Here is a 25,085-nt window from a genome sequence, read left to right as displayed (position 1 = left end):
TAGGATGGATGTCTATGACCCGTCTGTTAACTTCCCTCAGGTCCTGCACTGGGCGGTAGTCTTTACTGTTAGGTTTGCGGACTGGCAGCAGGGGTGTATTCCAGGCCGACTGGCAGGGACGCAGTATCCCCAGGTCAAGAAGCCGGCGAATATGAGGAGTGATACCAGTCTTGGCCTCTAGGGGCATGGGATACTGTCGGACACGTGCAGGATCTGCCCCCGGTTTGATCTCTATGAATAGGGCTGGGCGGTGTTTGGCTAGTCCCATCCCCCCTGTTTCTGCCCATGCTTCGGGGAACTGCTGAAGCCATAACTCTATATCTTGATTTTGGGAGGGTGGTTCCTGGTGAAGTCGGTACTCATCTTCCAAGTTCAGGGTGAGCACAGATATGGGTTGGTCGTGAGGGTCTGTTACGATTGGCCCCTCTGGCCGAAAATGAATTTGTGCTCCCATTTTAGTGAGTAAGTCTCTCCCCAGTAAGGGGCAAGGGCTATCGGGAATGACCAGAAAGGTATGGGTTACCCTCCCCGTGCCCAAGTCCACAGTTCTCTGAGTGGTCCAAAGGTAACGTTTAACTCCCGTAGCTCCCTGGACCCAGGAGGATTTGTTAGAAATTTTCCCGTGGGGCTTAACCAAGACCGAATGCTGTGCCCCTGTATCCACCAGGAATTGGACTGGTTTCCCCTCCACTCGTAGGGTTACCCTGGGTTCGGGGAGGGGGTCCGAACCCCGTCCCCCCTACTTTGTATCATGTGTAAACAGGACTGGGGTGGCGTTCGGTTGCCATTGCCCCTGGTTGGGGCGCGGCTGCCTTTTCTTGGGGCATTCCCGAGCCCAGTGGCCCTTTTCCTTGCAATAGGCACATTGATCTCTATCCAATGGTCGCCTGGAAGGTCGAGTGGCTGGGGGGCCCTCTTGGTCTTTCTGAACAATGGCGGCCAAGACTTTAGTCATTTTCTCAGTGGCTTTAAGTTGTTTATCCTCTGGGGCGTCCCGGTTATTAAAGACGCGCTGGGCGATACGGAGTAAGTCCTGTATCTGTTTGCCCTCCAGATCTTCTAACTTCTGGAGTTTCTTTTTAATATCAGGGGCTGCCTGGTTAACGAAGGACATTACAATGGCGGCCTGATTTTCGGGGGCCTCTGGATCCATAGGGGTATACTGCCTAAAGGCTTCCATTAATCTTTCTAAATAAGAGGAGGGAGTTTCTGTTTTACCTTGTACGATTGAATATACCTTGGCCAAATTAGTGGGCTTGCGCGCGGCAGCCCGGAGACCCGCCATTAGAGTCTGGCGATAAATGAGCAGTCGTCCCCTACCTTCTCCGGTGTTATAGTCCCAATCATCCTGCGGGGGGCGAGTTAAGGGAAAGGCTGCATTGATGAGGTCAGGGTTAGCGGTGGGTTGACCATCATCTCCAGGAACCAGTTTTCTCGCCTCCAGCTGGATTCGCTCCCGTTCTTCGGTAGTGAATAGGATCCGGAGGAGCTGTTGGCAGTCATCCCAGGTGGGCCGATGAGTGAACATAACGCTATCTAGAAGAGCTATCAAGTCTTTAGGATTATCAGAAAAACGGGCATTCTGGGTTTTCCAATTATATAGGTCACTGGTAGAGAATGGCCAATACTGGAGTCGGGGGTTCCCTGTCTCATCGGGAGGGCCTATTTCTCGCAGGGGTAGGGCTATGGTAGAATCAGGATGGCGGAACCCTGGGTCGCGCTGAGTGCGTCCGCGAGTGCGCCCAGCCGGCCCCTGGGAATTATTTTCATTGGGCAGGGGGACCGGTAGTGCCTCTGCCTCTCGGTCCTCCGGTTCTGGCCTGGGTGGCCCTCCGGGAGGGGCTGCAGGAGGTTCTACCAAGGGGAGAGGAGCAGAGCCAGGAGCAGGAAGGGGGACTGGTCGTGGGGCCACAGGAGGAGATTGATATGGGGGGGGGTCTAGGAGAAGGAGGTCTTGGCTGTCAGAGAGTATGGGTGCAGTTCGGGTCTGAGGCTTGGGAGGTTTAGTTGGTCGGGCCGCAAGGATCTTATATGACCCTGATGACAAAAAGGGGGTCATCCAGGGAGGAGGGTTTTCTACCAGGTCCTGCCATACCAGGATGTAGGGGATCTGGTCCGGATGGCCTTCTTTTCCTGGCAAGAAAACTCTAGATTTAACTTTTAGGATTATAGGAAGACAAAAGGTACCCTCGGTGGGCCAGCCAACCCCGAAAGTTGGCCATTCAGAGCGGCAGAAGGTAATTAGTTTTCTTCTCCAGATATCCAGACTGAAGCTGTGTCCTCGGGACTTTACATCCCCGAAATTAGCGAGAAGGAGGGAGAGGGGGGTACTCTGTGCTTGGCCCATGTCTAGGTCCTGTAAGAGATTGATTAGAAAAGGTTACTCTGAAAACAAAAGTGATTAAGAGCAGTCCCAATAGCGGAGTCTGTAAAAGGAGGAAGGGGAGGTTATCGCGTGCGCGCTTCAGATGGGCTGCCAGCCCCAGATGGGTCGTGGTGGACGTCTCCAACCACACCCGACTAGGTGTCCTATAGCGCGTCCGCCAGGACTGTCCTAGTCCCCAAAACAGAAGGTACCCTGAGCCGGCTTACTTACCGATCGGTTGTCAGCGATGACCCGTTGACCTGATGTCTGGTGGGCTTGGGGGCATCCCGGACGAGCCCCCAAATGAAATGCCCAAGGTCGCGAGGCCCCTCCACAAGACCACCAGAGTCGAGAGTCAAAGCCAAACGGCAAGGGTCATTTATTGCAGGTTCGAACCTGGACCTCCGCGCACTCCTTGTTCGTGACGCTAAGAGGCCCCGGCGGAGTTTAGTACAGCTCTTTTATAGACCGGTACAAATATAGTCGCCGATTGGTTGACTTTTAAACAAAGACACTAGTCGCCGATTGGTTGACTTTTAAACAGAGACACTAGTCGCCGATTGGTTGACTTTTAAACAAAGACGCTAGTCGCCGATTGGTTGACTTTTAAACAGAGACACTAGTCGCCGTCTGATTGGTTGGACGGTTGCGGGGGGGGGGGGGTCAGCAGGCGTAATTACAGAAGCGAGAGCGGCTGGTTAAGTTTCGGTTTCCTGAGGTTTTGTTTCTTAATTAGAAATACTTAAGGCGGGGCCATGGTCGCAAAAAGAAATAGTGCAAACAGGAGGACTGATACAACCCTAGCAGTGCTGCGGCCTCCACCAGCCCAACGGCAGGGCGTCGGGAGGCTGTGCGCCCAACTTCAGGCGGCGCTCCCAAATGTGGCAAGCCCAGCGCCGCGCCCTGGAATGGTCCTTTTTTCGGCCCTCCCCCTCCGGAAAGAACAGAAAAGAAATTCCAGGAAAAGCACAAATTGAATGCAGGGCGTCAACTCAGTCCTATTCTCACCAAACTAGAACATAGCCCCCTCATCCCTACTCTTGCCTTAATCTAATTGTTTACTGGGCTGTTTCTCACCACTCAGCTCTCACCTTAAATGTTACTGCCCAGCTGAACTCTTTTTTTATTTGTTAATTTGATCCTCTTCTAGTTTTATTGAGATATAATTGACATATAGCACTGTATAAGTTTAAGATGTACAGCATAATGATTTGACTTACATAAATCGTGAAATGATTATCACAGTGACTTTAGTGAACATCCATCATCTCATAGAGATAGTCTTTCTCAACCAACTTATTCACAGCAATTTTCCTCATGCCCTGTTACTCTACGTCTAAGCTTTGAGATTGATTGAACCTGCTTTGTAAGGAACATTTATAATTATTTTGTATATTTGTTTTATGCCTGTTTCTCTAACTACAAACTTCTTGAAGTCAAGAGTTAAGCCTTTTCTCCCCCACTCCCTCTTTTTCCCTGTTATCTTCAGAGCCCACTACAGTACCTGCCACACGACACATATTTAGAAATGTTTATTGAATAAATATTTTCATGTGGTTCATTGTATTTTAGACCTTAGTCTATAATAATTTTCTTCCTCATTTGGCCCCCTAAAAAGTGAAACTTAACATCCCATCCTATCCTCATCCTCAGTATTTTTGTGGGCTCTTGGAACCCCTTTCTTCCCCTTCCTTTATCTTGTGTATTTCCATAGGGAAGGGCAAAGCCAAAGTAATGTCATTGAGCATAGGAGAGGGCATCACAGATGGAAAGGAGAGATAACATATGATGGAGGGCATCAGCATGGTTTCCTGTCTTCTCAAAAGGCTCCTGGCAAAATGAGAGCAGAAACAAGCTAAGCAGATGGTGGGAGTCATCTGCTTTTGCAATTCACTTGTTTATGTTTTGCCTGCCTTCCCATCAATTTCAGCTCTTGAGCCCTATAGGCAGGGTCTTGTCCATGGTTATTATTGAAGGTGTCACCTAATGAAGGTTGGGTATTTTATAAACATTGACTCTTTAGTAGTAAATTTTGTTAGGCAGTGCAGGGACCTTCAGGAATTACATATGATAAACTTGACTTGAACCAGTGATGTTTCAAATTAGTTAGATGACCTTGAATAGAATTGGCCAGAGTTTCCAATGTACATTTTCTCCAACAGCTTTTACTATACTAATTACTCTAGTGGTATCAGGTGGACTCACCATCTGAATGTGAAAAACCAAGCCATTTTTTGGTCGTTGAATATTCCTAAAGCACAGCAGCAGTAGGAGATTTAAACATAAATAGTACATTCTTTCAATTAACATTTTTTATAGTGGACACTATTTGTTGGTGGTATAGAATACAAGGAGGAATAGTCCTTGCCTTCTTACCTTATTCTATTTAAACTATAAAGATGAACAAAAAAGGAAAAAAAATATACATAACTACTTAATTCTGTAGCACAATCAGATTTATTTATTGAAAAGTATGTCTGATACTAACTTGACATAGTCAGTGGTTCTTTTAAGATGACAATATTTTGAATTAGGGCTTAAGCTGACAAAACTGTTTTGTTTGTGGGTTTTAACCAACACAAAAGCTTTGAATTTGACAATCACAGGGAGACCAAAGAAACCATTGGTAAAAGCATTTACACCTATGATGTTGTACTTGGATTTTTGTTTAATTAAAATTTTTCTGTGATAATAATATACATTATATATTTAAATTTTTTATATATTTAAATTTAATATTTATTTAAATTTAAATATATATTTAAATTTTAATAAGAATTTATATTTAAATTCTATATATTTAAATTTCAATAAGAATAAAATTTTATATATTTAAATTTTAATAAGAATAAAAGTATATATTTAAATTTTAATAAGAATAAAATTTCAATTTTAATATGCTAAAACTATTTTTTTTTTACAGAAAAATAGGAAGGCTATAAGAAAACTCCATAATTTATAAATAAATGTGTAAAATGGTGACTGTGGATTACCAGGATACACACTTGATCATATAGATCTATTATGATCATTATCATAGGTGTTAGATATATTAATTTTGGCAATGTGTTTTTTTATCAATATTTGCGTATTATGTTAAGAATATCCACATTGTGTGAGTCCATGTTTAGGAGCTTACTTCTGTCAGTAACTTGAAGGGTTTGAGAGTTTACCCTACTTAAAAAGTAACAAGGTAGCTTGCCATAGTATCTTAGGTACAAGCAGAAACATGAGACTTCGGAGCTAGGGACCCATGTCTTTATTAGTCACAGTGCTGCAGGCAGCATAACTTCATGTTTGCATTAGTTCCTCTTGACCTCCAAGTCCCATGGGACAATGACAAGATGGACCCAGGTAGATACTATGCACACAGTATATCTGTGTTATTCAGAGGAACACTGATCTTAGGAAAACCCAATCTTTTAAAGGTTCTGCTAGCAAAGCTATTGAGTCTTTGCCCCAGAGGGAAAAATTATCTTTATTATATTCTTCAAGAAAAAAAATATGCCCTTTGCCCCAGAGGGAGACACTATCTCTATCTTCCAAGGTTGTTCTGCTATATAAACATTCTTGAAAGGATAGTCTGGGACAGAAGCTGTTACAAGACATATATAAATGCCATGAAGAATTGCCCTGCAAAAATACCATTCACTACTAAATAAGCATGCTAAATAGATTCTTAATTTTAAATAAAATACTTTAAACAATAAACTAAAAGACATAATGAAGACAGTTTATATTTACAATGTGAACAGGATTTTTCTGTGAAAATTGATATTGTTTAAACTCCAAGTTTGAGAAGTCACATTCTAACATTTTTTTTAAAGAATGTGAACCCAGCTTTGCTATACAATAAGCGATCATCCTTCTGACAGAGAGAGAATAAAACTCTTATTAGAATGTTTATGCCAGAAATTTTGAAATAAAATGTTTCATTTCTGAGGATAGACACTGCTTCTTTCAGAAAATGTTAAAATTTCAGAATATTAGAACTTAAAATTCTTCAGGAAATTCTGTCATATCAGATTTTTAATTTTAATTTTTTTTTTTTTTTTTTTTTTGTGATACGCTGGCCTCTCACTGTTGTGGCCTCTCCCATTGCGGAGCACAGGCTCCAGACGTGCAGGCTCAGTGGCCATGGCTCACGGGTCCAGCCGCTCCGCGGCACATGGGATCTTCCCGGACCGGGGCATGAACCCGTGTCCCCTGCATCGGCAGGTGGACCCTCAACCACTGCGCCACCAGGGAAGCCCCCAGATTTTTTTTTTTTTAATGTTCATTAGAATGATTTCACCCATGTACTACACGGGTCCACATGTTTCGATGACCTGGGGCGGTTGAAATTTCTGCTTAAAGTGATGAAAATGGAGGAAATAGAGATTTCCGGCAAGCTTCAGCAACTGAGACCTTACCCATTGTGATATTTTCAGTTTGAATTTATTTCTCACACTTCTGTCAAATACCTACTCTATGCAATGCCACTTACAGGGAGTTAGGAAATAAGCAATATATAATAAGATATTGTCCATGCTCTTCAGAAACTCACACTCTAGAAGAGGAGAATAAAAGAAACTGCATTGATCCAGCCATGATGCACTGTACATTTCCTAAATAGTAATAAATCAGTATAAAATCAAAACATATTTAAGATTGATCAAGAGGAAGAAAAGGACGATAATTTCTACGCATCTCTAGAATTTGTTCACCCTTAAAAGCACCAAAGTTAAATTCCTTAATGAAAATGAATAATGGCTTGATACAAATGTATAATATGGCAAATCCTGTTTTTTTTTAAGTTTTTATTTGTGACCTCGGGCAAGTTAGTTAACCTCTGTTTGCCTCAATTTTTTCATCTGAAGATGGAGATAATATCACTCTTAATTGTATTCCATTGATCTGCATGTCTCTTCTTACTCCAATATCACATTGTCCTGATTACTATAGGTTTGCAGTTAAGTTTTAAACAAGGGAAGTGTGTGCCCTCCAACTTTGTTATTTTTTCAATACTGTTGTGGCTATTCTGGGTCTCTTACATTTCCATACAAAAATTAGGATCAGCCTCACAATTTCTGCAGAAGGTGCCAGCTGGAATTTTGACATGGATCATTTTGAATCTGTGATCATTTGGGGGATTATTGCCATCTTAATGATATTGTTTCCCCACCCACAAACATGGGATACATTTTTATTATTTATATCTCCTTTGATTTCTTTCAACAGTGTTGTATAATTTCACTTCTTTTGTTAACTTTACTCCTAGTTTTTCCATCATTTTGATGCTATTATAAATGTAATTGTTTTATTAAATTCATGTTCATATTGTTTATGGCTAGTGTATAGAAATAAAATGGATTATATATATTCATGCTGTGCAACCTTGCCAACTTGTTTATTAGTTCTTATAAATTTTTAGAGGATTTCTCAGGATTTTCTATATTCAAGATTATGCCCTTTATATTGTAAATATAGATAGTTTTAATTCCCCAATTCCAATCTGGATGTTGTTTATTTCATTTTCTTATCTAATTGCTCTGGCTAGAACTAACAGTACCTGTACACAGAAGTGGTGCAAGTGGACATCCTTGTCTTGTTCCTAATCTTAAATGGAAGTATTCAGTCTTTCATCATTAGATATAACATTATTTGTGGGATTTTTATTGATGCCACTTGGCAGTTTGAGGACTTTTCCTTCTGTTTCTAGTTGGTTGTTGTTTTTATTATGGAGGTGTGCTGGATTTTGTCAAATGCCTCTTGTGCATCTATTAAAATTACCATGTAGCTTTTGTCATTTATTCCATTGATATGTTGTATGACACTAATTGATTTTCAAACGCCAAACCACCCACGAGTTTGTGGAATAAATCCCCTTTGGTTATGCTGTATCATTATTTTTATATGTTGCAAGATTTGGTTTGCTAGTGTTTTGTTGAGGAATTTTGCATCTACATTCATAAGAGATATCCATCTGTAATTTTTATTTCTTGTGATATTTTTGTCTTCTTTTGGTATGAAGATAATACTGACCTAACAGAATAAGCTGGGGAGTATTACTTCCTCTTCTATTTTTTGGAAGAGTTCATAAATGTTGGTATTAATTCGTTTTAAAATGTTTGGTAGAATTCACCACAGACGCCATCAGGTCTTGGCTCTGTGTGTGTGTGTGTGTGTGTGTGTGTGTGTGTGTGTGTGTGAAATTTAGAATTACTAATTCAATCTCTTTACTCTTTATAGCTCTTTACTCTTTATATCTCTACTTAGATTTTCTATTTCTGCTTCGGCTCACTTTCAGTAGTTTATATCTTTTTTAGGAAGGTGTCCTTTTCTTCTAAGTTTTGTAATCTGTTGGCAGAGTAGCTGTACACAGTAGTCCCTTATGATTCTTTTTATTTCTGGAAGCCCAGTAGTGATGGCCCCCATTTTGTTCTTGATTTTATTAATTTGAGCCTTCTCTCTCTTCTTTTTCTTGTTCACTATAAAGGTTTTTCAATTTTGTTGATTTTTTCAAAGAAACTACCTTTGGTTTTCCTTCTTGTTTTTCTATTCTCTATTTCATTAATTCCCACTCTAATCTTTATTATTTCCTTTATCTGCTTGCTTTAGGTTTAGTGTGTCCTTCTTTTTCTAGTGTCTTAAGGTAGAAGGTAGGCTACTGACTTGAAATATTTCTTATTTGTAGATGTTACATCTATAAATTTCTTTATACCTATTGATTTCACTGCATCCCATAAGTTTTGGTATGTTGTGTCTTCATTTTCATTCATTTCACAGTATTTTCTATCTTCCTTTGTGATTTCTTCTTTGACCCATTGCTTATGTTGGAGTATATTGTATAATTTCTTCATATTTGGGAATTTCCTGAATTTGTTATTGATTTCTAATTTAATTCCATTTTGTTTGGAAAAATACTTTGCATGATTTAAATAGTTTTGAATTTATTGAGGCTTGCCTTATAGTGTAGCATGTGGTATATCCTAGAGAATACTCCAAGTACACTTGAGAGTATATATACTCTACTGTAGCTGGGAAGAATATTCTGTAGATGTATCTTAGGTCTAGTTGGTTTATAGTGGTGCTCTAGTTTCTTAGTTCTTTGTTGATTTTCTGACTAGCCTAATTGTTCTGACAATTATCGAAAGTGGGGCATCAAAGTGTCCAGCTAGTATTATTAATTCCCTATTTCTCTTAAAGTACATTTTGACTCATATTACTATAGCCATTCTTATTATTCTTATTATTCCTGTTTGCATAATTTCCTTTCAACCAATTTTATCTTTGAATGTAAGGTATATCTCCTGCAGAGAGCCTGTGGTTAGATCTTGTCTTATCTATCTCATCTTGTCTAGTCTCCCCTCCACTGCCTTCCCTTTCCCTCTCCTCCCCTCCCCTTTTCTTTTGTTTCCTTTTGTCTCTTCCTTTTCCTTTATTTTCTTTTCCTTTCCTGTCCTTTCTTTTTTTCTTTTTTCTCTTTTCTCTTCTGTTGTTTTCTTTCTCCTTTTCTTTCCTTTCCTTTCCTTTTCTTTTTTCTTTTCTTTTCTTTTCTTTTCTTTTATTTTCCTTTTCTTTCCCTTTCTTTCCTCCAGTCTGGCACTTTCTCTCTTTTGATTTAGTTCTTGAATCCACTCACAGTTAGTGTTATCATTCATATATTAGATTTACATCTACCATTTTACTTTCTGTTTTCTATATGTCTCCTGTATTTTTATTATCTCTTCCTTTATTACTGCTCTTTTAAAAATTATTTTAATATTTTCTAGTGTAACATTTTAATTTGTTTTATGATTTTTAACTATTTTTTGAGTTATTTTCATATAGGTTGACTAAAGCTTACCACATACACAATTTATGAGAATGTAATTCAGATTTATACTAAGTTAATTCTAATGAGGTATTGAAATGTTACTCCTCTGTAACTCTATTCTTTCTTCCCAGATTTGCTATTATTGTACACATATTACAGCTATATATGTTGCAACAGCAGTAGTACATTAATTATTACTTTGTGTAATTATATGTCTCTTATAGAAGTTTAGAGTAGAAAAGAGAGCAAGTATATATTTACAGAGTTTGTTATGTTAACTTTATTGTTTACTGTGTCTAGTCCTCAATTTGTTCCTGTGGATTTTGAGTTCCCACCTGGTGTCATTTCCTTACTTCAATACAGCTTTGCTCCCACCTGCCTCCTGCTATTATTGTCAAATATATCATATTTCCATATCTTACAGGCCCAACAATAAAATTATATGCATATTATTTTATACAGTTGCTTTTTAGATCAGTTAAAAGAAGCAAGGAGAAGAAATATGCACTTAAACTGTCTTTTATAATTACATAATTACCTTTACCTTTATTTTTTCATGTGGATTCAAATTACTGCCTGGGTTCACTTTCTTTCAGCCTGAAGAAATCTCTTTAGTAGTTTTTGTAAGTCAGATCTGCTATCAACAAATTCTCTCAGTTTTTGTTCATGTGGGAATATCTTTATTTCACTTTCATTTTTGAAAGATAATTTTCCTGTGTCAGTGATTCTTGGTTGACAGTTTTTGCTTTGAATATATCATCTCACTGGCTTTTGGACTTCATTGTCTCTGATGGGAAGTCCACTGTTCACCTCATTCAAATTTCTTTGTACAGATTAGTCATTTTTCTCTTTCAGATTTAAGATTTTTCTCTGCCTTTGGCTTTCAACATTTTTACTATGATGTGTCTGGGTATAGATCTCTTGGAATTTATTCTCTTTGGAGTTTGTGGAGCTTTTTGAATGAGTAGATAACTGTTTTTCATCACATTTGAGAATTTTCAGCTGTTATTTGTTTAAATATTTTTCTGTCTTCTTTTTCTAACTCTTATCATTTTGGTACTCTCATTACATATTTGCTAATGTGTTTAAAAGTACCTTACCGTTCTCCAAGCCTCTGTTCATTATTCCTCATTCTTTTTTCTCTTTGTTCTTCGGATTGCATAATCTCTACCTATATTTCAGTTCCCAGTTTCTATTTTCTGCCAGCTCAGATCTAGTCTTGAGTCTTTCTAGTGTAACTTTCATTTCAGCTTTTGTACTTTGAAACTTGAGAAATTCCAATTAGTTCCTTCTTAGAATTTCTATAACTTTATCAGTTTTCTTTGTTTATTAAGGTATTATCATCACACCTTCCTTTACTTCTTTAAATATTATTTCCTTTAGTTCTTTGAACGTATTTATAATAGCTCCTTGAAGTCTCTGTCAGTTAAGTCCACCATCTGAACTCCATCAATGTCAGTTTATAGTATCTACTATTTTTTTTCTTAGGTAAGGGTCTCACATTCTTGTTTCTTTGTCTGTCTAGTACTTTTTTGTTGTTGAAAACTGTACATTTTAGAAAATATATTGTAGAAACTTTGATCCCTACCTTTGGAATCTTGTTTTTATTGTTACTTACTTCTTTATTTGTTTAGTGACTCAGCTGAACCATTTTAGTGAAGATTATTTCCCCTACTGTGCACAGCCTCTGAGGTCACCCTGCAGATGGTACAGCCTTGTAACACACACATTCTCTCTGGGATGATAGTGTTTTAGCAGGATCCTCTTTGACTGTCTCTTTCCCCAGTTTCTCTGTTAAGCTGTCTGCCTTTGTTGATACCACACCAGCTATTAGCCTCCATTTATTGCCTGCTGATTATTGTATTGTTTTCAACAATGCTGCAGAGCCTAAATCACTTCAGTGTCTGATCCAATTAAATTCAGTCCTCTTGTGGGAGTAATCTTTGGCTCAGACCTTAAGGCTTGCTCCAACCCCAAGAGAAATCTTCTTAGATTCTTCTTCTGGTCCTCCCTGGTAAAATTCTATTTCATCTACAATTTAGCTCACCACTCTCCTGGAGCTAGCAGCCTCCTGTTAATTGCTTATCACCAAAATCTCCCTACTTTTTGAAGACACTCTTAGGCTTGAACTTCCCCACACACTATTCTAAATGCAGTTTTCTTGGGGAGAACTTTTAAAGTCTCTGTTCTTAAAACTTGCCTCTCCCCTAGGCAAAATCTCTGCATCACTGTTCTGTAGCAGTGAAAGGGAAAACTGGCCTACCCCAGATTTAGGTGTAAGGCACTAAGTGGAGTTGGTAGCCACTGGTCTTCTCAAATTGCCTTTCCTGGCATCGAATCTTTACCATACCAGTGAGCTGTGGTGAGGGCGACTGGTGCCCCAGTATTCTCAGTCTGCCACTTCTGTAGTAGAGTTTCTGCCCTATGAGTGGGAGCTGGGTAGAGAAAGAAAGCCTCAGACTTCTCAGCTGTTATTGCTTGATATAGAGTTTCTGCAACACAGCACTGGGGAGAATTAAAAATTCTGGAGACCTAACCCTCCCAAAGGGAAGCCATATTTCTAGACTAGAAGCTGAGGAAAAAGGATGTTTTAGCTATGTTCTTAACTATACATCCCCTTCCATTAGGCCAGGCTGGGGTGGGAGTGATATTCTTGGTTGAAATACCACAGACTCTTGCTGTTTTTAAGAAGATTGAATAGATTTTCTTAAATATTTCTTTTTTAATTTACTGTATGCCCTTAGACAATTTTCACAGATTTTATACGGTTGTTGTTGTTGTTTTTAATAGTTTTTGCTAATATGGTTGTGCTGGAAAGATGGTCCACACAACTCCTTGCTCTTTGATTCTTAAAGTCATTCTACACTTTACATTTCAATAAAACATTTTAGCAATGTACAAAATAATCTTAATGCTACACATTTTGGAAGAAAGCAACTAGCTACTCTGCAATCTGCCTTACTCAATTACAACAGGAAATAATGTTTTTGTATGCCTTCTGCAAATAAAGGCAGAGATATCTTACTGGTTTCTCAAGTTTTGTGCATTTCAACCTGACCTGGAATAACCGTGGAACCTTTATGACTTCATAAGGTCGTGACTTCATAAGGTCATTTTTATGACAGACACTGGACTTTTCCCATAAATATTTTCCTGTTTCTAGGCAAAGCTCCTCAGAGTGTGGGTCTTTATTCTGTCCCATCATGCAATTTCATATTTACTTCAGTCCAATGGTAAAGGAGATCAGAAGGTGCCTTTTCCAATCCAAAAAGTCCAAACTATTAGAAGGTTTAGATTGCAGGCATTCAATTTTTGAAGGCTGGCCTGACATAAAATTTTGTTTTTATTCTTATCTGAATGAGTTCCCTGCCCTGTATTTTCAGTTGAATTAAAGAGAAATTATTTGTTGATGACAAGCACTGACTTTTGAGCAGGTGGGTTAATCACAAGATTTCACCAAAGCCAGATTTTTATTTTAACATAATTTTTTCAAAGCCTTAAGCAAAAGCTTTAAAAAAAAAATAAAAAAAACTTAAAATGCTCAAATAGTGTTTTTCAACTAAGGGTGATTTTGTCCCCCAGCTCTCTAGCCCTTGGAGGCACATTTGGTGACGTCTAGAATCAAATCATATTGCTTTCACAATGATAGGAAAGTGCTACTGGCATCTAGTGAGTACAGAGGCAAAGGATGGTGGTAAATAGTGTATAATAAAGAGGAGAGTCCCCATAGCAACAGCAAAATAATAATCCAGCCCAATGTGCCAATAGTGCAAAGTTTAAAAAAGCTTGATTTAGAGAACATCAGAAGTTCTCATATCATACAACACTAAATTTGTTCTCTAATGCTAAGGATGACTAACTAATTCTCAATTTTTACACCTTTGATATATCTTAGAGATATAGACAGTCTAGTTACATTAATTTGTTGAAGTAATTGGTTTCATAACAGTCCCTAAGGATACTTTTCCTTACCTTTCTCCAGGAGATGATACAAATTAACAACCTCACTATGATCTAACAAATCATACCAGTGACTTTCCCTAGAGAAATAATAATTGTCAGCTATACGTGTTAACAAATACTCAGCAGGAAAGTGCAAATGCAAACACTTCTAAACAAAAGCAATGATACTATCCAAAGCCACACTCCTGAGTTTCATACTTGATTTCCTCATTCTTTCTCATATCCAAATTATCAGTAAGCAAGTATCTTCATTTTTTTCCTCTGTTATAACCAGCCTCCAAGATGTCCTCCATGATTTTTTTTCCTGGTATTCATACCTCTGTTTACTTTCCTCACATTGAATTGGGTGGCCTCTGAGAGTCCTAGGCATTGCAGAAATGATGGTGTGTGACTTCCACACCTGGGTCCCCTTTGCTCTCTTGGATCACTTGCTCTGGGAGAAACTAACTACACTGTCATGAGGACACTCAGGTTATCTTCTAGTGAGGTCTAAAAGGTAAGGAACTGAGGCCTTCTGCCCAAAACCAGCACTGAATTGCAAGGTACATGGTGAGCCACTGTTTAAAAAAAAAACTCTCCAGCTTTATTCAAGCCCTCAGATTGAGTGCATTTCTGGTCAGCATCATGATTGCAACTTCTTGAGAGATCTTAAGCCAAAACCACTCAGCTAAAGTGATTCTACATTGGTGTAAACTGTGTGAGATAACAGAAATGTGTGAGATAGTAAATGTTGACTTACATTGCTAAAGTTTGGGGTAATTTGTTATGCAGTAATAGATAACTAATCTAACACTCTGAAAACCATTTAGTTTTCTGAAAACATACAGAATATCTCTTTTTAATATCTCTGAAAAACATGTATTTTTCTCCATCCCTCCTGCCAGTGTGGTTCAGATCACGATCCTATGCAGTCAAAAAACCTGTGAAGATAATTAGTGTTGCTGATCAAACTGCCTGCCCCCTTGGGCCTCAGCATGGGCCTCTGCAGTGCTGTGTAGCATTGTCCCTATGAAGTAAATGTTCCTCAACAAATTTACCTGGGCTCCAGAGCGTTACATCTCTTGGTGGTACACACACATATACCCCTCTCCCCTACACACACACACCACAGTCATTTTTTTCACGGTAAGAAAGGATCCAATTGGAAAAAGCTAAGGTGTGTTCAATAGTCTCTACATTGTTCCAAGAGTCACTGTTGATCTGTGAGACCTTGGTGTTCCAGTGGGAGAGAATATTCAGATTCCAGTTCCTTTGTATTCTGTTCCTCTTTTTTTCCTATCTCGCAAACTTTTTGATCAGAAATGTTTTAGACCTTCATTTTAGTCCCACTCCTCCTTATTTTTTTTTTTTTTTTTTTGTGGTACGCGGGCCTCTCACTGTTGTGGCCTCTCCTGTTGCGGAGCACAGGCTCCAGACGTGCAGGCTCAGCGGCCATGGCTCACAGGCCCAGCCAGTCCTTGGCATGTGGGATCTTCCCGGACCAGGGCACGAACCCGTGTCCCCTGCATCGGCAGGCGGACTCTCAACCACTGCTCCACCAGGGAAGCCCCCTCCTTATTTTTAATGATTAAATTACATGAGATGAAGTTTGTATCAGTGAAAATAGATATGAGTAAAGGTGACCACCTCTACTCTGAGCAGCATCTTAGCCCTAAATATAATGCTGTGAGTTCAAATTAGTATTATTCAGCTCCTATCACCAGCAGTACTGAACCCTATTTTCTTCCTAAACAAAAAATGTCCTTAACTTGGCACTTGTATCACTACACTGTGATGGAATGTTTTCTTATATATCTTTCTTGTTCCACTTTAAAGTCCCTGGGTCCCTGTTAACTGTTATATTCACATTGCCTAACTCAATTTTTGGCACACACTAGATGATGAGTACTTGTACTATTGCATGAATCAATAAATGAATTAATTAATTAAGCACATAGATAAAAACAGTATGACTGATGTTGTTAAAAATCTTACTATCTTCTTTATTTTTTCCTCTTTCCTTTTTCAAAAGTCTCAGATTCTAATGTAGTGACCTAGAAATAATCATGGGATTTTTGTTGAAGTAATTTGTTGCTCAGTGTCCTGTCTATTGATATTTACATATGTCAGAACCTTTTAATGATACTCACTGGGCTCCCACCAGAATCATATTGTAGCTTCCACTGCTCAATAAAGTGAAATTAGAGCACAGTTTTTATAGAACTAACCCCATCTGTAGAATGTGTGGAAATATAGCATTATTCTAGACTGGAACAATATATTTTTTTAAGTTTTCATAAAATAAAGAGCAAAGACTTTTCTCAAGGATCCAACTGCTTTTGTAAGGATAAAACGAATATGGGTGTTAGAGCATCTCCAACTAAATAATGCTGCAAGGAACATAGGCGTGCATATATATATATTTTTTTTTTAATTAGTGTTTTCATTTTCTTTGGATAAATTCCCAGAAGTGGAATGGCTGGATCATATGGTAGTTTCATTTCTTATTTTGGGGGGGACCTCCATACTGTTTTCCATAGTGGCTGCACCAATTTACATTTCTCCCCTTTCTCCACATCTTTTCCAGCACTTGTTATTTCTTGTCTTTTTGATAACGTAGTCATTCTAATAGGTGTGAGGTGATACATTATTGTAGTTTTGATTTGCATTTCCCTAATAGAGATGTTGAACATCTTTTCATGTGCCTGTTGGCCATCTGTATGTCTTCTTTGGAAAAATATCTATGTAGATCTTCTGCCCATTTTTTAGCTAGATTGTTGTGGCTTTTTTTTTTTTTTTTTCTATTGAGTTGTTTGAATTCTTTATATACTTGGGATATTACCCCTTATTTTATATATAATTTGCAAATAATTTCTCTCATTCAGTGGGTTGCTTTTTGATTTTGTTGATAGTTTCCTTTGCTGTGAAGAAGCTTTTTAGTTTGACGTAGTTCCCTTGTTTATTTTTCCTTTACTACCTTTGCACTGGGGATCAGATCCAAAAATTCCATGCCAAGACCAATGTCAAGGAACTTACTAATTCTATGTTTTCTTACAGGTCTGTGTTTTCTTCTAAGAGTTTTATGTTTTCAGGTCTTGCTTTAAGTCTTTAATCCATTTAGAGTTCACTTTTATGTATAATGTAACACAGTGGTCTAGTTTCATTCTTTTGCATATGTCTGTCCAATTTTTCCAACACCATTTACTGAAGAAACTCTCCTTTCGCCATAGGATAATCTTGGCTTTTTTGTTATAGATTAATTGACCACATAATGTGTAGGTTTATTTCTGGCTTTCTATTCTGCTCCATTGACTTACATGTCTGTTTTTCTTCCAATACCATACTCTTTTGATTACTATAGCTTTGCAGTATAGTTTAAATAAAGCATATTTCCAGGTTTGTTCTTCTTTCTCAAGATTGCTTTGGCTATTGGGGGTCTTTTGTAGTTCCACACAAATTTTCGAATTATTTGTTCTAGTTCTGTGAAAAATATCATTGGACTTTTTATAGCAGTTGCATTTCCAGGGTCTTATATGTTGGCTAGAAGTTCTCAAAACAGGAAGTTTATAGATTTTTAAAAATTCAGCTAGCAACTTTTAGAAGTAACTTATCTGTGATTTTTTCTAAGCAGATGATTTTGTTCTTCCTGTATTCTAAGCTAACAGAGTACCATACTTACAGTAAAAATTATTTTGTCAATTAACTTTCCATCATCAATCTAATAAAGTGTTAATGGGCTAATTTTCCATTTCCATTTCATATTAAATTGAGTCTATTTCCTGCCATATTGGGGTCTTCTTAAAAATCTGAATGTATCACCATGATACCCATAACTCACTTCAGGAAAAGAAAATCAGGGTTAATTTTGCAGTGAATATATCTTATTCCTGTGGGGGGAAAAAATAGAATGTCTGTGTTGTTGCTTAGGAAAAAAAGCTGCTTAAGTAGCACCATGCTTTAGATTGTTGAGTACATATTTGAGTAAATGAGTGAATGAATGAACATTGAAATGGTTGGCTTTTCTCTTTAGATGTTCTGCTGCTTAGCCTCGTGGTTATTTGGTACGATTATTACCCTTTCAATAATAAAAGGTGATAGTTGGATCACCAGAAAACATGGATTACCTTTCAGAATTTAGACCCCTAAACTATCCTATGAATTAAATACAAGGAAAAAGTATTCATCAGGTTTTCAGTTCCTTCATTCACATACTCATTGTTTTTTGTTTGTTTGTTTATTCTATTTTATTTATTTATTCTTTAACATTGTTTTTAAAATTAATTAATTAATTTATTTATATTTTTGGCTATGTTGGGTCTTTGTTTCTGTGCGAGGGCTTTCTCTAGTTGTGGCGAACAGGGGCCACTCTTCATCGTGGTGTGTGGGCCTCTCACTGTCGTGACCTCTCTTGTTGCAGAGCACAGGCTCCAGACACGCAGGCTCAGTAGTTGTGGCTCATGGGCCCAGTTGCTCCATGGCATGTGGGATCTTCCCAGACCAGGGCATGAACCTGTATCCCCTGCACTGGCAGGCAGATTCTCAACCACTGCGCCACCAGGGAAGCCCCTAACATCTTTATTGGTGTATAATTGCTTTATAATGGTGTGTTAGTTTCTGCTTTATGACAAAGTGAATCAGCTATACATATACATATGTTCCCATATCTCTTCCCTCTTGCGTCTCCCTCTCACCCTCCCTATCCCCCCCTCTAGGTGGTCAAAAAGCACCGAGCTGATCTCCCTGTGCTATGTAGCTGCTTCCCACTAGCTATCTATTTTACATTTGGTTGTGTATATATGTCAGTGCCACTCTCTCACTTTGTCCCAGCTTACCCTTCTCCCTCCCCGTGTCTTCAAGTCCATTCTCTACGTCTGCATCTTTATTCCTGTCCTGCCCCTAGGTTCTTCAGGTCCTGCCCCTAGGTTCTTCAGATCCTGTCCCTAGTTTCTTCAGAACCATTTGTTTTTAGATGCCATATATATATATGTGTGTGTGTGTGTGTGTGTGTGTATATATATATATATATATATATATATATATATATATATATATATATATATATTAGCATACAGTATTTGTTTTTCTCTTTCTGACTTACTTTACTTTGTATGACAGTCTCTAGAGCCATCCACCTCGCTACAGATAACTCAATTTTGTTTCTTTTTATGGCTGAGTAATATTCCATTGTATATATGTGCCACATCTTCTTTATCCATTCATCTGTCGGTGGACACTTAGTTGTTTTCTGAGGGAGGACTTTGTTATTAGACCAAATGAGTCTGTCTCCTTTATTTCCAACTGTGGGAAGCTGGACATGTTACTGTATGCCCTGAACTTCGGTTATTTCATTTGTTAAATGGAAATAATTATACCCAATTTAGAGAGTTTGTGTGAGAGTTAAATATAATTAAATTAAATAATGTATTCATGTAAATAGTATGAATACTCAGTAACTAATATTTTTATTATTATTAACAACTTTAAAATTTAAATAATTTTGCTTAGAAATAGATTAGTTCTAGATAATTAATTTTCTTAAAATCTCTATAGTTCTTTGATAGAGAATAAAACTTTTCAGAATGTTTCTTCTTCTCTGAATAGACTACCTCAATTACAATAGATTTATGGATTTGCCAGTGTGTACAGCTTGCGTGGCACACCTTGGCTTTGCTGATTGACTCCATTCTGGGTTAGTGTCTTTTCTTCTGACCAGGGGAATTAGTGAAATGGATTTGGTGCCTGCTGAGTTGTAGTTCATCCTGTGCCCATCAATATTGTGTTAGGGACTTTGTGTATATTTTCCATAAAGAGTGCTTTCAGCTGGTAGTTCAGCCAATAGTCCTTTCCACTCTGATAGTTTCTGTTTGTGACTTAAATTACCCCCATCCAAATGCTGGCTTCAGATACTATGCTTATCTCCCAGACCAACAACGTTGTTTAGTCCAGTCTCCCAACAAAGTAAAGGAGAAACTCAGTGTAAAATTTTTCTGTTCACACTTTCTGAATCCATCTCCCACCACTGAGGTACTATGTTTAACCATTACATGTCTTTTGCATGGAGAAAATTTTTTAAAAACCTCCCAAATCTGTAATTTCAAAGATATAATTTTATTTTGTGTAGCACAACTCCATTTACATGAATTTAATTAACCTTACCAGGAGAAATAACTCCTAATTGCTTTAGTGCTTTAAAACATAATGAAAAGTATATGGTCATTGAAGCCACAGAGTTCTGAGATTCAAATTAGTTCCCCAGTACAGAAAATGTATACAAATACACAAAAACAAAGTGTGTTTAGAATCTCTATTAATTTCTAGCAATTTGAAGACTGACCAGTGAGAGTTCAGATTATCAGTCAAAACCATCTCAGATTCCACCTCATACCTTTTACTTTAATATGAAGTAAAGAAATAAATATGAAACACATTTTTTTGTTTTCAGTAGTACCACAGAAAATGGTGACCTCAGTTTGAAGTGCAAAGAATGTTTCAGCTGTACTCCATGCATAGGTTGGTTGTCAAATGGCCAACAAACAACTCAGAACGAACATGCATATGGAGGGAATTTAGGCACCCTGGAGAGTTTAGGCATTGTTGTAGTGCTTGCTTTTTTCTTGGCAATTGATTTATCTCAAGATAGATATGTTACTGGAGTTTTTACCTGGATGTGATGATCATTTCTCCTTCTCTTTTTGTTTTTTTGTGGAACAAGACTTAGACAGCAATGGGGTCAGTCAGTCAAGGGAGGGAGAGTACAGTAGATATTCAGAAATAGAGAGTCATAGTTTTGAGTAAAGACTGATCAGAATAGGAAAGTGGATTTAAAGAGTGATTAACCAAAGCAATAAATGAGAAAGCAGACCCATATTCAGAAAAGCCTTCTAAAAGGAAAAACAGGATGCCTATATATATATATATATATATATATATATATATATATATATTTTTTTTTTTTTTTTTTTTTTTTTTTTTTTTTTTGCGGTATGCGGGCCTCTCACTGTTGTGGCCTCTCCCGTTGCGGAGCACAGGCTCCGGACACGCAGGCTCAGCGGCCATGGCTCACGGGCCCAGCCGCTCCAAGGCATGTGGGATCCTCCCGGACCGGGACACGAATGCATCAGCAGGCGGACTCTCAACCACTGCGCCACCAGGGAAGCCCGGAATTCAATATTTTTAATGACGTGTTCAATTAAGCGTCATGCCTATATTGTATGGAAAGTCTAAAGGGCAAAGAGAGAGTTTCAGTCTCAGCAAAGCCAGAGAGCGGGCAGCAGGAATTGAATCCCTTAACTACAAAAGGAGAATAATAATGGCCATAAGGCTTTTATTGGTAGAAAAATCATAAAACTACATATCACATACATGCATAATACAATAACATCCCAAATTCTATAAGCATATAAAGACAAAGAAATAACATGTATGCCTTTACTCCATGGTGAAATGAACAAAAGATGAGTTACCGAGGAATAAGGATGTCTTTGCTGATACTATAAGCTTTATTTAGTGAGGGGGATGGACTTGTTAGAAAGGAACTAATGAGCTTCATTTTTTATCCCTTCTTTCTGTCCCTTATTTTTATTCTTTCTTCTCTGACCAAGATTTCCAAGGGAATCCATCTCAGTCACCAAACTGGGGCACCACATTGGTTCTCTAAAGATAACTCAATCCTCAGTTTTTTTCTGTATTTCATAGTTGTGGAATCACCTATTCCACTCCCAGCTCCTGAAAACCCAGATGGTATTTTTCAAAATAGTAATTGCTGAAAAACTAAGGATGGATTTTTAAAAAATCTATTATCTGATAAAAAATATATATATAATTTTATGGAATCCAGATTCCTCTAATTTCCCAAATGTCTCATCACAGACAACTTCCATTCACACAGTTTCTAGCTTTTAGTTACTTCTCATCATTTCAACATCATGTGAGATGGTTTGCTAAATAATAATTGCTGTGTTAGCCTGAAGTAAATTTCACTTGTACCAACTTTCAGAATTGGAGAGCTGCTGGGCTCCCTCATATCTTCCAGTACCTACATTAAGAAATGGTCCCTGAGAATTGGATCCCAAGAGAGAGCAGTCAGCATGTGTTAGTCCATACTTCCAAGTTCTTGTTGAAAAATTTGACCATTCTGCAGAACAGCATCCTGTATAAAAATCCTGAGCACCTGAAAAATCTAACTTTTTAGCTCCTGATATTGACACCCTGCCACTAATCTCTCAGATTCCCTGTGGTGGTGAATCTTTTCTCTTGTGCATCACGAAAGGATTGGCATTCTCCTCCAGATCCCTTTAATTATTTCCTTTAATATGTAACACTTCCAGTCCCAAAGCTGTATAACAAGTAATTTCTAACAGAATTCCTAGTCTTCTAAAGCAAGTCCTTTACCATATTTCTTAATGAAAACGTGTTCAGCCTGAATTCAGTTTTCACTATAGAGAAATTTTTTTTTTTTCTCAAAGCTTTCTTCTTCTCAATCACCCCAATAACAATTTAGCGGTTCAGGTATGTTCTACTGGGCTGCTTCTTTCTCTTTTTCTCTGTGGATTTATTCTTATACAATCAGGAAAAATCTTGAAGGTAAACTTTGGCCCTCAGTGTTCTTATAAGAAAACTCCTACCTGAAATCTTTGCACAAGGGTTGACTGTTCCCCAAAAACAAAGATTTATTTTTCTATTATATATATTTAAGTATTTATTTATTTCATTATTTTGTTTGGTCATTTGTTTTGGTCTTGTGTACATGTGGGTTTTAAAATTTTTTAATGTTTATTATTTTGGGGATTACAGGAAAAAAATAGCTCATAGTTTCAAAGAGCTTATTTCCTAGCAGTTCTGAAAAGATGTATGCAAAAATGAGAGTATGTGGAACTTTAAAAGAGATACATTTGAGTTGAACCTATTAATTCCTTAAGTTGTCACAGGGAAAAAATAATCTGTCAAGTTATTTTTGACATTCTTTACAGTTTACTTTTATAATTAGTGCTGCTATATTCAGATTGCCGAATTAGGTCCATTTCTGAGTATTTTATTCTTACAGAACATGAGTGATTACAGTGGAAACTAGCTAGGAAGGAGTATTATAATTGGATAAAAAATTTAAAAGAGTGAATTAATTATTGGGAACTATAATTAATCAGGGTTATTCTTCTCAAGGTTAGCACTTAAAAATGTATTTTGCAGGTAATATAAATGCCTCACTTAGTTAAAACCTTTTTATAATGATGATAATACACCTTATCACAAAGGCGAGGAGAAATCCCTTTTACATAAAATCCCTGTTTTGTTTAATTTTGTTACCTTTGCTCTATCATCAATCCAATGGTCAGCCAGCAGAACAGAAGGCAGGATAATTGGGTTTGGAGTATTACCACCCGCTTATGGAAATTTAGAGAGCTGCGGTCACAAGTGACACTGGTTTCAGTGCTGTTATACCAATTCCTAATGGACATCCGTCCACTTTCTCAAAGCCTTCACCTTACATTTTAGCCACCTGTCCAGCATGAGTTCAAGAGAGACCCTTTAGTGGGCTGCCCAGGTTGTTTTAAATAGACTTACATTTTAGAATCTAGAGTGTCTTTTTTAAATTGTAATTTTATGTTACAGAGAATTGCAGATATACATAAAAATTGATAAACTATATATGTATAGAAGCAGGGAGTATATTGGAAATCTCTGTCAATTTCCTCATCCCCTCAATTTTGCTATGAAACTAAAACTGCTCTAAAAAGAGAATAAAGTCTTAGGGAAAAAGTTGACAGTTATAATGAATCCACCTATACTCCTTCATCTAAAACCATCCACCTATGGGCAATTCTAACTCCTCTACTCTTCATCCATATTCTTTTTCAAATTAATTTGAGTAATAGCAGACATGGTATAATTTAACCCTTCATCACTTCACTATGTAAGCCTAAGACATAAAACCCCTTTTTTGTTAGTATAACCATATATACCATTCATAACTAAAAATTAATTTTTCTTTAATATCTTCAAATGTATTCAGTTAGCTCAAAAGGGAATTAGAATCTCTGGTAAAATTTTTTTTTTTTCTAACAGTCAACAATTTTTTTTAAATTTTTAAAGCTTTTTTCCATATTTCAATTTCATTTTTTTGTTTTATATTCAAGCACACTCATATGTAATGCTTTCTGTAATATCGTTTGAAATTATTTATGTATATGTTTTTATCTGTTTATCTTTCCATTTGTAAATATGAATAAAGAGATACTTCAAATTACATTTACATCAAGCTAATGTAAGCTGTTTCTGGGTAATGGGATCCAAGATGATCTATTTCAAAAATGTTTTGTGTGAGTGTGTATATACTTACACACATGCTTTTGGGTATTTGATTTTTTTTTAATTAAAAAAATATATACATACATACATTTTTAAAAATTCATTTTATAAAATATAGTGGGGTCACATGTCATTGCTAAGTTCAAGGGTATAATTTAGAATTTTAAAAATGTAGCTCATATAGCTAAATGTACTACATGTAATCAGGATAGTCTAAGTTATCCTACAGTAGCAAACAACTTCAAAATATCAGTGGCTTAATATAACAAAGATTTCTTTCTTTTTTTTTTAAATCTGGCATTTCTTTTCTCATTTCAGTTTGCATTACATAAATAGAATGGGGATATATTCATGTTGTGAAAGATTCAAACATCCAAAATGACATAATTTAAAACATGAATGATTCCTTCCCTTATTTCTTGACAGGTAACCTTCATATCATTTTTGCATGGATTTACTTACATATATGAACACTTTGTTAACACAAAGACTTGGGATGATATGATCTCTAGGACGTGTTGTTAAAGTGAAGAAAGCAAGTCACAGGATGAATAGCAGAGTCTAATCCCCTTTGTGTTAACAAAGATTTATTTCTTGATCACAGTATACATTTGTTGAAAATCTGCTCACTGTAGTCATTTAGGGATCCAAGATGACTTAGCAACCAATCCCTTG

At 37.3% G+C, this 25,085-nt stretch overlaps 1 protein-coding gene across 1 annotated transcript; it reads right to left on the bottom strand.

Moving 5' to 3' along the window:
* Positions 1-739: 739 nt before the first annotated feature.
* On the bottom strand, positions 740-1,528 carry LOC138414020 (uncharacterized). Its single transcript, XM_069540514.1, has one exon. The coding sequence runs from the start codon at positions 1,526-1,528 to the stop codon at positions 740-742; it is 789 nt and encodes a 262-aa protein (XP_069396615.1).
* Positions 1,529-25,085: the final 23,557 nt, after the last annotated feature.

The sequence above is a fragment of the Delphinus delphis genome, chromosome 3 (genome assembly GCF_949987515.2).
Source record: "Delphinus delphis chromosome 3, mDelDel1.2, whole genome shotgun sequence".
NCBI lineage: Eukaryota > Metazoa > Chordata > Mammalia > Artiodactyla > Delphinidae > Delphinus > Delphinus delphis.
Note: the sequence above shows the minus strand (reverse complement) of the source record. Positions and strands in the feature narration are given on the sequence as shown.

What these genes read in the sequence shown, in the direction of transcription:
- LOC138414020 (XM_069540514.1), bottom strand. Translation starts at nt 1,528, where the DNA reads ATGTTCACTCATCGGCCCACCTGGGATGACTGCCAACAGCTCCTCCGG.